The following is a 17311-nucleotide window of genomic DNA, read 5'->3' as shown; positions in this document are numbered from 1 at the left end:
GCTCTATATTAAGACCAAGTTTCTCTGTGAAACCCACAAGGCTCTTAGAAAGGCTGCTAGTGTATGCGATGTGAAAGATATGACGCAAGCTACGCCTGTGTCTTCACAACTAAAATGCTGTATTCAATTTGAACTCTTTTTATTTAATCATTCCACCTTTTTATAAGAAGATTATGAAAGAAGGGAAAGCGTACGTTTGACACGTAGATTTCGCTGTGATTGCAAACCACTACTGGGCGCTTGAAAGAAGAAATGAAAGCAGGATTTCACTTTGTGATTCTCGCACTGTGACACACATTTTCCAGAAAATGCTTAAACACAGCAAGATTTTAAAGAAAACACAAACCCCTCACAGCGTTCTGTTAGTTTATAAAAGCAATGATAAAAAGTGTAATTATAACAGTGTAAAAATCGATTATTTTTACCTGGCAATCATCCCCTTTGGTGCGAACCTCTCCATTCATGTACTGCTTATCCAGTGAGGGTGAGATGCCGAAGCTGTTGCCCATACAAAGAGTCTCCGTTCTCCCATCGTGATGGCTAATTTCGACTGCTCCGTTCAGAATGACATACCAGTGGTCCAGCTACAGACGGAGGGGTAGAAATAATAGAAATAATTTTTAAAATGACCACAAAATAAACAATGTCAAACTTTTGTTTTGCTTGAAGAGATTATAAATCTAACAGCATTGCTGATTTCTATGTGTGTGGTTTTTTTTTACTTTTCTTTTATCAAAACAGGGTAAAATGGGTACATCTGTTAAAACCAGTGTTAAATACATACTGGCTCGACCGCAGACGAGCAAAAAGGAATCATTACCGTCACTTGGCATGGATTTATCTTGAATCATTAGATTTACAGACCTTTACAGCTTCACTAGAACGTCTATTAAAATGGCAATACATTACTAAACAACTAAGCTGTAGTGCCTCTTCACCTCACTGTACAATACCTTGTGCAATACTTTTTGTAAATAGTCAACAGTGCAATAGACTCAATACTTGAAATGTGCAATTCACTTGTATTTTTATTTTTTATTCCTATTTATTCTATTTATCCCCTTTGTATATTTTATTTATATTTGTTTCTGTATTTATATATATATATATATATATATATATATATATATATATATATATATATATATATATATATATATATATATATATATATATATGTGTGTGTGTGTGTGTGTGTGTGTGTGTGTGTGTGTGTGTGTGTGTGTGTATGTATATATATATATATATATATATATATATATATATAAAACAATTCTGTAACTGTAACTTCGGTCGTTGCTGTGCTTTTTTTGGAAATCGAATTTCCCAGAGGAACCCACCCGAGGGATTAATAAAGTTCTATCTTATCTTATCTTAACTTAAATGTGGTAAATTGTGAGCATAATGTGCTTTGTGTGAGGTATGAGTAGGCTGGTGAAGAGGTATTGTGTCTCTAGTGGTGGCTTTTGAAAAGGAAATGCTAGCAGGCATAATATAACAAGCCATTCATCCTGAGTGTGAGCGGACAGAGGGCGGGTGAATGAGCCCTGGGCTCCCTCTGCAGCAATAACTGATATTTCCTCCTCATTGCCTTTTCATTCTCTTGCTGTTTCTCACCTAGCAAATCTCCGATTCTACCCTCTGTGCTTCACAGTTTGGCTCCCACATCAATTTCTAATGCTAATAAATAATAAAAATGCTAATAAGGTGGGCTACGATGATCCGCAACACATGCGCTGTGAACAAAAGTTCTCTTTTAAATAAACTTTACACAAATATAATATTTCCTGTAGGATAGACCATCTGAATTTATTGCTATGAGTAATGAAGCCTGCACGGGTAGGGAAAATGTTCTTATTTCCTATTATCAATCTGGAGTGGCGTTCTAACACCGCCAGGAAATGAGTAATTAAGTCTGAAATGCGGGTTAATACATATTACTGTGGTATGAGTTAAAATGTCATTGCTTCCATTGACTGCACAGACATATCCCAGGCCCCACTTATACCTTCAACACCTCTCTTTTACCTTTGCATCCCTGTGATGCGCTCATGGTGCAGATGTGAAGTTGCCCTTGCCGGACTAAAGTATCTAGCAAGCCCGACTGAAGAGGAGCGTGCATAAACAGAGGGACATCTTTTTAAACAGCTCATCAAAAATCGCCAAACACGCAAGTTGGTTCCGCGCAGTTTGTCACACAATGTGTCTGCTAGCTAAAAGGTACAGTTCTCCCAGCAAGAGAAAATGGTAAACGGCCTGTATTTGTATAGCGCTTTACTAGTCATCCACCCATTCACACACACATTCACACACTGGTGATGGCAAGCTACATTGTAGCCACAGCCACCCAAAACATACAATGTAACCAAGTAGTAGGGTAGGTTGTACGAATAGAGCTCATTTTGTTTGTTAGCATTTAACTCATTCTATGAAGAAGTATAGAAATGTACTATAAGACGTTTACTTCTGTTATTCAAAGGTTGCATGTAGCAGCACAGCTAATTACAGCCTGTACACAAAGAAAAATCTACTGAAGCTCCCATAACAAACGAATATGCGACTTATTTTCTAAGTCACTCTTTTCCTCGAGCTGCACTGAGGTTTCTCTCGCATGCAAAATCCCACTTTAACCCCTGATCATAAGGACAAATTATTCTTCTTCAAAAGCGTCTTTCCATGTGACACTCCCTCGACTCCCCCATTGTCCATTTTCTCTTCCTTTCCAGCATATGGAGCACTTTCTCTCTCTTTTCTACATCTGTAATACCACTTTAGACTCTTTATTTTCCTTTCCCTCTTCACACTCACTTAGCAAAGTCATGCTCACTTCCGAGAAGGGCCAAGTGCTTCTCTTTGACCTTCAACACCGAGTCCACAGAGAGGCAGTGGAGTGGAGGAAAAATGCCCATCAACTGCCTCGACACAGACGGTACGGAGTTGGTTACATAGACGCACATCACCTATTTGTGTCTTCTTTCCACTAAAGTGCGCGTTTATGGTTTTGCCCTGCTGATGTGTGTTCCCGTCCTCCTCCGAGCTCGGCGGCTGGCAGTTCATTGCCATTTATCACCCTGTCAGTTCTAATGCTGCTGCATGTAACCAAACAGCCATGACAGGGCCCCCGTTTCTCAGGCATGTAACTTAATTAATTAGCTGTGTAGCAGCTCGAGTGATTGACGGGGCTTATATGCTGCGGTGACTTTGCACATACCAGTTTTGCCTCGTGAATTAGGATGGCGAGGATGTGTGTGCACCTGTGCACGGGAAAGCGCACGTTGCTCCGTATATGTTCTTCTGTCGTATGTGTGACGGCCTTTATATGCTCCCACATCTACATCACTGCTTTCCATAATGGGTACGTTGGCGTGTTTGCAACTGTTTAATACTTGTGTGCACTTATTTATGTCTTTTCAAAGGTTACATCACTGTTCTGCTTGATAACAAAAGGCAAAGTTAAGATTTTTTTTTCTACTGTGATTACATTAATTGCCCAATTAAGATTCAGCAACTCAGCAAACAGACCTTGTGTCAGACTGAGTAAAGATAAACACTCATTTAACTTTTAAGGGAATTTAGTGTGTTATCAAAGCAGATATAATAAAAAACATACTTTGCATGCTGTAATTACACTGGAAGCAATTAATCTAAGTCAGTAAAGTGGCAAAATAGGATGGTGAAAAATGAATACCACTAGTTGTTGTTGAAGAATTGAATTCTGAAGGTTAAATAGAACTTGTTCAGTTTCTGTGTGTCCCTTTTCACCCTGTTCATACCTCCTGTTTGTCGTGGAGTATGACTGTGCCGGCCTGCTCCACCACTTCGAACATCATGACGCTACACAAGTCCCTCCGCACGGACATGGTCATGTTGGCAAAGGCAGGCAGCTGGTGCATGAACTCCAGCAGTTGCTCTGTGTTGCACAAAAAGTAAGCAGCAGAGAGAAGAAGTCAAATGAAAAAGAAGGAGGAACAAGCATGAAAAGACCGTGCACAGACTAAAGCGATGTGTCTCAGGTGTTCAGGGCAAAATGCACATTGATTTTTTTCTTCTTCCCCCACCACAGACAAACTGCAACATTTCCAAAACGATCTATAGATTTTTAAATGGTCTGCAAGAAAATGTTACTCATATACTTCACCAGAGCAACTGCCAATGTCAATACAAACACAAAACATTTTAGGATGCTTGTCGTCTCAGCCCTTGGTGCTCTGAAATGCTGTAAAAACTCGTGATTAAAATAGAAAAAAAAATAGAAGAGGACTTGCAGAACTCCAAGGACAATGCTGCATTGCACACCAAAATTTTAATCTCTAAATCTTATTAAATTGGGCTTGAGCGTTGGCACACTGCTGCTGACAAACAAACAGCAAACATGCCTCCACATCAGCTCTTAAGTCTTAAATCTAACCCCTCCAAGCACAAGTGGATCAGCGCGCACTACTAGTTTTTATGACTCCTCAGAAACATTTACAAGTTCTACCTTTCCTCTTCATCTTCCCTCTGCCTCCTCTGCACTGCAGCTGAGAGCACAGTGACCCAGCTCCAACCTGCAAACTATGCTGCTTGGCTCAGTAGCTCCTTTTTACTCCTCTTGGTGTTAACACCTCGTTCAAATCTTCCCTTTTCTTAGTAAAGGAAAGTAGCTTAAAGTGCAACGCGTATAGAGTTTTCCATGGGAGGAAAACAATCATAAAATGTAGATTTATCACGTTTAAAAAAAACACTAGGAGCTAAGCACCAAAACTCTAAAGGGTACCAGAGGGTTCATTTCGATGACTGCCAATTGTCCTTAAATCTGGTTTACAGCCTCTCTATCTTGTGATATATTAAAAAAAATAAAATATTACATCAGTTATCCCTTTATAGTAATTTATTACATTTTTAGGGGCCAACAAAGGTGAAAAATGTAATAGAAGTTCCAAAAAAAGGGAGAGAAAAACAAAGATCCTGATTTTCGAAACTTTAAGTGCCCTCTCCTGCTTTATTTTTCTTTTAACCATCTCATCAGCCCCAAGGACGTATTCATCAACCGCCTGGGAAAAATGTCTTTTTAAAGCCCAGAAAGCCCAGCGAAAATATTTTTATCTGTTTATTCAGGAAAATTCTTTCAGAGAGTTTCTGAAAAGCATCAAAAAAGTAACTAATGACGTGAAATAGAATAATAAGAGTTGGTTGAATTTGGGTTCAGCCTGTTATCCCTTCAGTTGTTCTCTGTGTCAGGTATTTCCTCTCAATGAGCTGTGCTTGTAATGCTGAAGGCCATGAGAAGGCCAGCCTTCCAGCAGGCACGCAGCAGGCCAGGCCTTTGCTTCTCTCAGCTCTCTGATGCAAGCCCCTCCTTTAGGACCCCACTTGGTTCTGTTAATGAGGTTGCCTCTGAGTGCCTGCTTGAAAATACAGACTAGTGTTTTGGGACAGCTGCAAGGGGTCTTTATGAGAGAGGGAAATTTGTATATCACTCATCTCTCATTCTGTACTAAATGAGTCTAAAAATAGCCACTGAGACAGCCCGAATCTGTCAGTTTATTTTAAGTCACTTTTATCCCAATTCAATCGAATCAAAGTTGTCAAACTGACCGATGTCGTCGTCATTGCGGTCGACAGGATCTTTTTCTAGACACTCTCGGACCAGATCTCGGCCTAGGAGAGTGTCCGAAGCTCTCTCCAGGTCCTCATCTTCCTCCTCCTCCTCCTCACTGTCCACTGCAGCCTCTGGAAGTCCAGAAAGGTCGACATCCCCCAAATCACTCTCTGTGGCCTGGGAGCAAAACACAAAGAACGAAAAACTGAATATTGGTCGGTTAGTAACATCAAAAAAAGGAAGGAAGAAGTCTTTGAAGTCCATCATGTCTCATTTAAATGACAAATGAATTGAACATTTTACATTTTAAATGTGAAGGCTCCTTTCTTATGGCTTATGAAAAAGATTAAATTATGAAATTCAATCGCTTTTGATGGGGCTAAAATTGCCTCAGCGTCAAATGGCTCGACTCTCACATCATTCTCGAGCTTCCAATTCCCAAAATAACGTGACCTAGAAATTCAAATTGGGGGTATTGATATTTACAATGACAAGAGTCCTCTCAGGCCTTGTAAAGAGGAGTATGCCATTACAAGACAGTTTAAAAAGCACAACACGGTGAGCAATTATTTGCAATTATTGAAAAAATGAAGAGCATGAAAGACGTGCGACTGTGATGACATAAAGACTAAAAAAAAGCCTTATTGTTCATAATTTCTAGCATTGACGGCTTTTCAGTAACAATTTACTCGCACGAAACATAAAAAAGGATAACCTTGGAAAAAGCAGCTGTAGCAGCGACCGTGAGCTGCACCCAGACACCAAGTGCCAGACTACAAAAAACCAGGCCAACAGCCAAATATTTAAATCCATTCACTCATAATTCATATTTCACAGCATTTCTCCTCTGCGAGGCAGACAGATGGTTGGAAGAGTATGGATCTAAAAGGGCATGAGGCCATTCATGTCAGTTGGGAATTGAACCGTCAACTAAAGGTGAATCGAGGAGCTCTCTGGTGGTAGTGGCAGCGCTACCGGCCGTCTGTTAGCTTTTTTAGGTGGGCCTAAAAAAATCTGGAGAGCTAAGCCTGATTTAACCCCTGCTTCTGTCTGCTTTCCAAAATAATGTGAATACATGTGCTCATTTAGCCACATAATTCACTTAGACCTCCAGCATTTATCCTGTTTACTGAAAAAGAGATATTTTGTTAAATAACCACTCGTTACAACTAAGGTATGCAGAAGAGCACCTCTGAACACATGGTGATCCTAGAAGCAGATGGACTACAGACGAATGTGATTTCTGCAGCGACGTTAACATGTCAGAGTCAGAATTTGGTGTAAACGTCGTTGAATCTATCCTGCTTTGTGTCAACGGTTCAGGCTGCTAGTGAGGGTGTAAAGGTGTGTGTGTGGGGGGAGTATATTCTTGGCACACTTTGGTCCTCGTAGTATCTGATCTTTATATCCATATTCCAATTGATGCTTCTAACAGAATAGCGCTTGAACGTGACAGTGAGAACACTGTACTCAAATAGCTTCCATACTCACCAGACAGAGAGCCCCTTGGGGATGTGGTGGAATGGGAATTGCATCATGGATGTGCAAGCGACAAATCTGCAGCAACTCTGTGATGCAACCAATTCAACATGGACAAAATCTCTGAGAAACATTTGCACCTTGTTGAATTTGAGGCAGTTCTGAAGGCCAAAGTGGTCATACAATACTAAATGTAAGGTGTGCCTAATAAAGTGGCCAGCAAAATACATATTAATTAGCCTTAGCTTGAACAAAAAAAAAAAATCCCAACAATATTACCCTAAATTTATCAGTAACTATTGTGCGTTTATCTCTTCATTTGCTCAGCTACATTATTCGTTTTTTCTTCATCTTCATTCTTTCTACATTTTGGATTTACAGTTGAAAAGACAGGCAGAGATATATTAGCTGTTGATATCTGGTGGGGAAAAGTGAATTTCCTAGTCTATAGATTGTAAGATGGCCTTGCCAGCTAGCAATACAATCAAGCTCTTAGGCTCTATGGATAGTTGGGACATGGCCAAAGTGTTTTTTATGTTTTTCCAACCCAAGGGTATTGAGCTAATAGTCCATTCAAAGTTCAGGCCTGCTGTTGTTTTTATAAATTAGGTTGAAGAAGCCATTTAGAGGACTTTTAAAACACACCTGCTCCTCAGACCTTTCCTGTTCCCGGATAGTGGATGAATTTAATCTGGTTGAATATAAGATGGAAAAAAAACAAGCCAGGAAACATATGCGAACATAGATGTGCAGCTGGACTTTTTAAAACGTGCTTTCCTCCTCTTGTAATAATTAAATGACACGGCAGTATATGGAGCATCTTTAACACATTGAACTGTCGAAAGGCTGATTTTTTTAAATTAACTGTACAAGATCTAACATAGGAAACTTTATTTCCCTTCTAATTATTAGTCCATGCAGTTAATATGTCTCAGAGACTAAGACAAAATGCAAAAAGCCTTTTAACAGAAACATTGTAGGTAGTGTGGGAGAAAAGGGGTAAAAAGAGACAAAAACTCATTCTCTTCCTCCTCACCGACATATCAGTCAGTGCTTCTGAGAGCCCAGTTCATTCAGAATGCATCGTCTGCCCTTTCAGGCCAATACCCCTGGTCTCAGATCAAGTCTGAGGCAGGGGGACATTTCTTAGAAATGTGGCATCAGATCTACACGAACCACTGCATTTTACCACGTCCCATCCCCAGAAAGGAGGCAAAAAGGTTCAGGATATACCACGGCCAGGAGACGAACAAGCATAAGAGAGGATTACGAGGAGTTAAAGAAAGTGATGAAAAGATGAGGAGAAAGAGGGAGGTGAGCTGCTGAGTGTTAAGCCGAGATAAAAGAGGGAGCGGAAGGAGGAAAAAAACAAAAAGAACGTGTAAGAGAAAACCCACAACAGATAGCTTTTGCTGCACTGACAGCTGAGGATCACAGCTGAGTGAAGGGTCAGCACTTTAAGACAGCTGTAAACAAACACAGAGCCGGGTCAGCGACAAGTGATGGGATCAGATGCGTGTGATAAATATCTAATCTGAGGATGAACAGAGTGAGTCTCTGTGTTAAACGTTTGACCCGGGCCGACCTGACTTACATCAATCTGCAGTCACAGCCTGAGAAAGAAAGGGGGTAGGATTTCATTTTATTTATTTTTTTAATTCAGCAAGTCTCCCCCCTCACAGTCATTTGTGGCGATTTCCTCAGTTTGTCTGCTTTGATCACTCTCCCGTGTTACCTAACCTTATCTTTCACCAACGTTATCTTGTTGGCGAACGTTTTGTTATGCGTTGTTGTAACATTTACAGTATGTACTGGAACCTAGAAAAAAAACATAAGCTGCATTAACATTCCCGGGTGAAACAAACAAATTAGTTTTGTGGCCAGCAGAGCCCACAGATCGCACCAGCACATCAACTAACTCATTAGTGTGTGGCAAACAGGCCACGCTGGTTCCCATTAAAGCCAGCAGAACTAACAAGCCACTGTCAAAAAGGACGTCTATACACATATTCACAGACGTGTGCAGAATATAGCATGTAGGTTGTAAAGTGGGGGGAAGATAGCTGAAAGACAGTGCCGAAATGTTAAATTTCGTGCAACTTTCTGTGTAAAGAGGGGGGATTAGGAGAGCTAAGGGATTAAAATGATTACATGGAAAGCTTATGTTTGCTTTTATGGGTTACTGATTTGCAATCACTCACACAGTCTACACTTAAAAGCTTGCTCAACTGCCAAAAATGTTGCAGGAATGTTAGACAGATACAAAGACAAAGGCTCTTCTTTGGCTATTTTACTTTTACACGTAGGAATTTCCCTTATGTAGATTGAGCTGTTCTACCTGCTGTAGCTCAGCTAAAGATGGAGCTGTAAGTGTTAGGTTCATTTTCTACATGTGACCTTTAATCTGCTGCAGGAAGTACAGAGGGGGACGAGTCACCAGGACGCACAATAATTAGAGAGACAAAAAGGATTAGAAGGAAGGTGGGCGGAGGGTTGATTGATAAACTGAGAACACATGAAGATGGAGAGAATTCACCTTTCAGCAAAACACACGACCAGAAACAGTAGACAGGGTTTTGTCACAGGACTGGAAAGAGTTCATTCAATTAAAAGCTTGTTTGCAGTAAAAGCATGAGGATACTTCAAGTAATTTGTGAGACAAGAGTAGTTTTAACTGACTGGCTGGATCCTATTTTACATAATACTGACTTTTTATAATGAATTTGAACAATTAAAGGAAAGAGAAGAGGAATTTGGCAAAATGAAAGGGAAAAATAATCAGCTTTGTGGAAATTTGTATCCATAAATCCATATTTATGTGTGGGTTTATTTGCAAATAAATACAATAAACTTTTACCACAAACAGGGAGGTACCCACCTGGTAAATATCTGAAAGGCTGCTGCTACCCGAGTCACTGGCGATACTGCATCCCGACTGGCTGGGCGGCATGTGCATCACCTGCTGGTGGGCATGGTCTGTTAGGTGCATCTTATTGAGATCGGCAGGAAGCTGCTCAGACAGAGAGGAAGTGGGAGATACAGAAGAAGACAAACAGAGAGGGTGAAGAGGATATGAGTTCAGCTGAGGCAAACATGCACAAGGTTCAAAAGAGGCAAACACACACACGCACAGACACAGTTAACAGTGACAAACACACACACACACACACACACACACACACACACACACACACACACACACACACACACACACACACACACACACACACACACACACACACACACACACAGCTGTTTCATCAGGCTGAAAGCCACAGCTGGTTTCACATGCTCCGGGCTAATTAACCTGAAGACGATGGAGCTCAGGATATTTCACATTGCAGTGAATTATGAGCCGGGGTGCAGACAGATACGATATCTGGTACACTGTGAAGGTTTGGAGGTTGCTTTGATATTTTTGGAGTGACCTCAACAAAAACAATTAAACAGTAAATCCTGGTTTCCTCGTTACACAGACAGCTTACACATGTACAGAGTACACACAAGGACACAGATGAATACTCAAACTTCAACAGATGGAAATGTATTTACCCCCCTCCCTCCCTCCCTCCCTCCCTCCCTCCCTCCCTCCAAAAAAGGCAGAAATAAGCACAAAAGCACATGCATGAAACTCCAAGTTAATCAATTAAATCAGAAAATACACCAAGCAACAAAAAAGACAGTAAATAAATAAATGTGTCTACTTCCAGAGAAGAAGACAATTTCCACAAAGACGTGTGAGCTTTGATACAAACAAAATCAATATTGTTTTTATTTTGTTATCACGTTTGCTGAAAATTGCCCACATACACTCAAAATCTGAGCTGCTGAGAGCTCGCTCTCCAATAACACTAAATCCAGATACAGAATGAGGTAAAGCTGTCAGTCAAACAGTCAAGAGGCTTCCAAAGGCAAGAGCATCAAAGTGCTGTAGTGTTAACTGAGCGCAAAGGCGCAGAACCAGCAACCTCACCGGTGTAACCTATAAACATTTCCGTAGCCTTCAGTTTGCACTGAACCGAGACGCTTCACATACCACAGAGCCACTTCAAGCACAGAGGGGGACGAGTCACGAGTTTCCATATTGTGAATTCCAAGTCTCTTTAGAGAAATTTGTATTAACTGGACGCCAAATAATTCCCAAATGCACATCACAGTACACATCACTAGGAAACCTGCTTCAAAAACAATAAAATGCCCCTCAATGTAGAGATTTTCAGGGAAAATAAAATAGAAAAAAGTTCTTAGTGAAGTTGAGAATGGCGGCACTCTTCGATCAAAGACCGAGCAGCTCTGCGAGACTGGAAACAAACACCAGTGTCTGAAATGTCAGGTGCTGATTTTACTACAAGTTTATTAAATCAAGGCTGGAGAGGCTCAGAATTAGAAAACAAATGTTGCATCTACTAAACAGCTGTGGAAAAGAAAAGAACTGGCCTAAACTCAGATGAGGATGACAGAGTGTGAGTCTGAGGAATTAAAAACATTTCGTTAAACCTGTTTAACCTCAATTTTATGTGCAGGCGGACCAATGTCCGTGCTCCCCTCTCTGCACCGGGAGCAACCCAGACGATCTTTAAAATCTCAAGCCTTACCAGTTTGGGCCGGGGCAGTGTCAGGGTTAGGGAGGACGTCCTCCTGCGACACTTTGCGAACCTACAGCACACCTCCTCCATCGTCACATCAGACCGCACTTGCCTTCCAAACGCACACATAAACACTCATTTTAAGTCTGCGCGTATAACCTATGGTGGGAAAAGACTCACCAAGCCAAACTGAAGCTAGGCGAGGCTGCACGGAGCCAGGGTACCAACATGCAATATTAAAGACGTTGAGTCTGGGGGTACGCCACCCCCCACCTCTTCTAATAGGCCTGCTGGCCTCTACAACCACATTCACATAGAGGGGTGGAGTTTAAAAAGTGTAAAGGCTTGTTCTTAATGTGCGTTGTATTCAAAATTAACTATTTTTTCTATTCTGACATTTCATGTTTTATCTGGATGCTTTTTAAAATGCAATTTTGTGAAATATGTTTGCTATATTGTGAACTTAAAAATCAAACACTTACATGTTTCACTAGACCACTACACTGTTTTGGTTTTTTTAAATTGAGAAACTCTTCTCGCAGAAAACAGTAGGTACATTGTAAAATCAAAGTGTCTTGCAGACAAATCTACCTGCCAGTTCTTTACTGCATTTTTACAGGCAAATTAGTTTCAAGTGCGCTTATTATTCTGCATTCCACTCCACACAGTGTGCCAGCCTGTGCACAGCCACCTTTTACCCTGAACCTGGAATGAGAAAGAGCTCATCCTCAAAAACTAGAGCTACAGATGGTAGTGAAGCAAAAGCCATTTAGGAAATTATTTATTATTTATGCATGAATTCTTGGACTAAAACCTGGCCATGAGAGGCAATCAGCCCAATTAGGACCAGTATTAATCCATTCACTTTTGTTTAACCCTGTTAGCTTTGCCCTACAGATTCAGTCTCCCTTACATACACTTAAAAAGAATCTGACAGCACTCGGCTAAAGTACTGTCTAAAACTACAGAACCCTAATAAATTTGTCGCAGAGCGTTAATAGTCCTATTAGTGACACTTAAATAGCAGGATTCTAATTACAAAGTGTGCTTTTGTATCATTCACATGCACATAGTGAGTCAGGCCTGAGGTTTAAGTCGTGACTAAAGGAGCATTTAAGTGAAATCCATTTACTATTAAGTACAGCTATATAAGCATATTGACCAGTAGACAACATGTATTCCATGTATTAAGTCTGTTTTGATGCTATTGACTAAATTCCACACAATCATCCATAAACAGGAGAATTCGCCAATCTTATTGTTGAGCAACACTCTTTGCTGTTTGTTGCGCTTCTTTGTGAATAAGAAGGAAGAGAAAAAGTGAGAGGGAGGACAGAGAGCGACTGCTAATTTCATTACAGATAAATACTTATTGATTTCTGCGTGATGGAGCAGTTATCAGGCAGTGATGATGAAACTCCCACCCTCATTCATTCAACAGATTTCACACAGAGGTAGAAACTAATGTATCAAACTGCTCACCGATCGAGACTCACAAACACACCCTAAGAGGATATTAACGAGGAAAAATGTTGATCGCGATCGATTAGCTGGTTAAGTTCAAAGGGGTCCAACAACAAATTGATAAAGTAAGTTGCGACAGCAGAAACTTGAGAAAACACAAGACTTGGCTGTGACTTTTAATTAAGAAACATCAAATCAGAATCAATACCTGTCTTTCTGAACTGCACAGTTTCACAGCTTGAGAGGAAATGTTGGCTACTTTAATCATTTTGGCCTCAACTGTCTTCAGTTCATCAAAAATGTTGCATTTTTTCCCAAGAATGCTTTAATATGGCATACTGCATATGCTGCAAAAAGTTACCGGTCACCATGGTTTAATCCTGCTATAATTCAAATTAAGTTGGAGTTTAAGGGGTTTGTCGTGGAAATCTGCAATAATTTAGTACATTTCCCTCTCGATGACGCTACCCTTTCAACCACAAAAAGACCCTGTAACTTTCAGCAGTGCTCACTTAAAGAACATCAGCACAGAATCTTTGGCATCTTTGGCACAGAACTGCAAGTTACTACAGTAGCTATTAGAGTAGCTGAAGCTAAATGTCACCACACTAATGCACCAGAATGATCGACTAATCTCTATAAACCAATTCAGTACTTGAACATGAAGAACCTGTCAACAAGGAGGTCAATTTTTAGTACTGCAAATTCTCCAGTTCCTGTCTTGTAGCACAAGAACTAATGACAAATCGCATTTGAGCAACCTTTGGCTGCATACGACCAAAGGAGGGAAATACATTAGCCGAAATGTAATCTCAAAACCATAGGCTGTTGTTTGGCAATGATCTGGCTTTTTATTAGCTTTCAAAAATGTTATCTGCAATTGTAATCAACGTCCAGTACAAGGAAAAGTGCTGGCTGCTACAGAAGCCCTCACACACTGGCTGGTGTCCCACAGCTGAAGGATGCCCAGACTATAACCTACTGACTCTCTATATCAAGGATGCAAAGAAAGACGGATGATTCAATCATTATCTGATAACACACAACTTAATCTGCAGGTAAAATTTAATCTTTTACAGGCAAAAAGATTAAATTCTCAATAAAAAGTTTAAACTCTGATGTGTTTTAGAACGTACAAAAACACGAACACGTGTCTTTGTGGGTTTCGCAGAGAGACTAAACGGTTAGAGGGGTGAAAGTTGACTGATGGTGGAAGTGAATAATTGTGGCTCCCATTCACACAGACTTAATCCTGCTCTAATCCCCCTCCTTTCCTCTCCCAACAGGCCAAACCACGAAGTAGGGGGGTGGGGTGTCGGGGTCTCCCATTCTCCTCATGCATTAAGGATGAGAGTTGGGAGATTAAATATAAATGTGAAAGGTTCCTTCAGCTGTACAATTCTATCATGTCAACGAGCGGGCACAATCACAGGAGGCTCGAGCAGACTCTATACATTACCAAACAAGCCGAGCTTTCACAGCAGCAATTATTTATAGAGCCAGATTAACTTGAGAGAAATAATGGGTGTAACGCAGACGTAGTCTAAGTAAGATGGCCAAAGATGGTGGGAATTCATTTGGAGCTCCCAGATCACTAGCATGTTGCAGATGACCCACAAGCCAAGATAATTTACCCGAGTTGACCAATTCATTCGTGCATGAGTTATACTCATGATGACGTTCCAACATTATTGTTTTATGTTCAAAATCTCCATTTAAAACTTTCAGTAGATGTACAGTGTTGTTGTTTTACTTCTCATAAAATCATCCAGTAAGCCACAATAAAGACTTTGTGGGTAGAAACTAATATAACTAGACTGCATCTGAATAAAAGCCAGTGGTTACATAAAATCATAGCTCATTGCAATCTAACCACCTAAATAAGGGCATTTCCTCCAAAAGGGAGAAATAATTAGTTATCCATTGATAACTCTGTTGTCACACCCTCCCCTCAGGTTAAGAGTCTTGGTGTCATTCTCGATAGCACTCTGTCCTAGCACGTAAATAATATCACTCGGTCTTCCTACTTTCATCTCCGTAATATTAACCATCTTCGTCCCTCACTCACACCACACAGTACCGCCATACTTGTCAGTGCTCTTGTCACATCTCGTCTGGATTACTGTAATTCTCTTCTCTATGGTTTACCTCATAAATCCCTCCATAAACTGCAGTTGGTTCAAAATACAGCTGCTCGTATTATTCCCAGAACTAGATCCACTGAACATATAACACCTGTTCTTAAACAGCTCCATTGGCTCCCAATTCACCTCCGTGTCAATTTCAAGATCCTGCTTCTCACTTTCAAAGCGCTTCATAACTTTGCTCCTCCATATCTACCCGATCTTCTCCATACAGTGGGGCAAAAAAGTATTTAGTCAGCCACCGATTGTGCAAGTTCCCCCACCTAAAATGATGACAGAGGTCAGTAATTTGCACCAGAGGTACACTTCAACTGTGAGAGACAGAATGTGAAAAAAAAAAAATCCATGAATCCACATGGTAGGATTTGTAAAGAATTTATTCGTAAATCAGGGTGGAAAATAAGTATTTGGTCAATAACAAAAATACAACTCAATACTTTGTAACATAACCTTTGTTGGCAATAACAGAGGTCAAACGTTTACTATAGGTCTTTACCAGGTTTGCACACACAGTAGCTGGTATTTTGGCCCATTCCTCCATGCAGATCTTCTCGAGAGCAGTGATGTTTTGGGGCTGTCGCCGAGCAACACGGACTTTCAACTCCCGCCACAGATTTTCTATGGGGTTGAGGTCTGGAGACTGGCTAGGCCACTCCAGGACTTTCAAATGCTTCTTACGGAGCCACTCCTTTGTTGCCCGGGCGGTGTGTTTTGGATCATTGTCATGTTGGAAGACCCAGCCTCGTTTCATCTTCAAAGTTCTCACTGATGGAAGGAGGTTTTGGCTCAAAATCTCACGATACATGGCCCCATTCATTCTGTCCTTAACACGGATCAGTCGTCCTGTCCCCTTGGCAGAAAAACAGCCCCATAGCATGATGTTTCCACCCCCATGCTTCACAGTAGGTATGGTGTTCTTGGGATGCAACTCAGTATTCTTCTTCCTCCAAACACGACGAGTTGAGTTTATACCAAAAAGTTCTACTTTGGTTTCATCTGACCACATGACATTCTCCCAATCCTCTGCTGTATCATCCATGTGCTCTCTGGCAAACTTCAGACGGGCCTGGACATGCACTGGCTTCAGCAGCGGAACACGTCTGGCACTGCGGGATTTGATTCCCTGCCGTTGTAGTGTGTTACTGATGGTGACCTTTGTTACTTTGGTCCCAGCTCTCTGCAGGTCATTCACCAGGTCCCCCCGTGTGGTTCTGGGATCTTTGCTCACCGTTCTCATGATCATTTTGACCCCACGGGATGAGATCTTGCGTGGAGCCCCAGATCGAGGGAGATTATCAGTGGTCTTGTATGTCTTCCATTTTCTGATGATTGCTCCCACAGTTGATTTTTTCACACCAAGCTGCTTGCCTATTGTAGATTCACTCTTCCCAGTCTGGTGCAGGTCTACAATACTTTTCCTGGTGTCCTTCGAAAGCTCTTTGGTCTTGGCCATGGCGGAGTTTGGAGTCTGACTGTTTGAGGCTGTGGACAGGTGTCTTTTATACAGATGATGAGTTCAAACAGGTGCCATTCATACAGGTAACGAGTGGGGGACAGAAAAGCTTCTTACAGAAGACGTTACAGGTCTGTGAGAGCCAGAGATTTTCCTTGTTTGAGGTGACCAAATACTTATTTTCCACCCTGATTTACAAATAAATTCTTTACAAATCCTACCATGTGGATTCATGGATTTTTTTTTCACATTCTGTCTCTCACAGTTGAAGTGTACCTCTGGTCCAAATTACTGACCTCTGTCATTATTTTAAGTGGGGGAACTTGCACAATCGGTGGCTGACTAAATACTTTTTTGCCCCACTGTACATACTCACCCCTTCGTACACTCCGCTCTTCTTCAGCTTCCCTTCTGTCAGTTCCACCTGCTCGCCTGACTACCATGGGACTCAGAGCCTTTAGTTGTTCTGCCCCGAGACTTTGGATGCACTTCCACTTGCTCTACGGACCACACACTGTCTCACCACTTTTAAATCACTACTCAAAACCCATTTGTTTAGAATTGCATACACCTGATCTGTCTTAGGCCATTTTTACCTTGCTCA

General features: G+C 41.1%; 1 protein-coding gene across 6 annotated transcripts in view; it reads right to left on the bottom strand.

The window, feature by feature from the left end:
• The window catches only part of rapgef6 (Rap guanine nucleotide exchange factor (GEF) 6), a 139100-nt gene that overhangs the window by 37848 nt on the left and 83941 nt on the right, over positions 1-17311 (bottom strand). For all 6 annotated transcript variants that reach the window (XM_012922040.4, XM_076889354.1, XM_004561749.5 and 3 more), the window contains 4 exons: positions 9939-10070; positions 5578-5758; positions 3774-3910; positions 426-584 (listed from right to left, as the gene is read on the bottom strand). In XM_012922040.4, the coding sequence (XP_012777494.1) occupies positions 426-584; positions 3774-3910; positions 5578-5758; positions 9939-10070 (609 nt within the window). The remainder of the gene's footprint in view (positions 1-425; positions 585-3773; positions 3911-5577; positions 5759-9938; positions 10071-17311) is intronic.

This window comes from Maylandia zebra, linkage group LG10 (assembly GCF_041146795.1).
Source record: "Maylandia zebra isolate NMK-2024a linkage group LG10, Mzebra_GT3a, whole genome shotgun sequence".
NCBI classification, from domain to species: Eukaryota; Metazoa; Chordata; class Actinopteri; order Cichliformes; family Cichlidae; genus Maylandia; species Maylandia zebra.
Note: the sequence above shows the minus strand (reverse complement) of the source record. Positions and strands in the feature narration are given on the sequence as shown.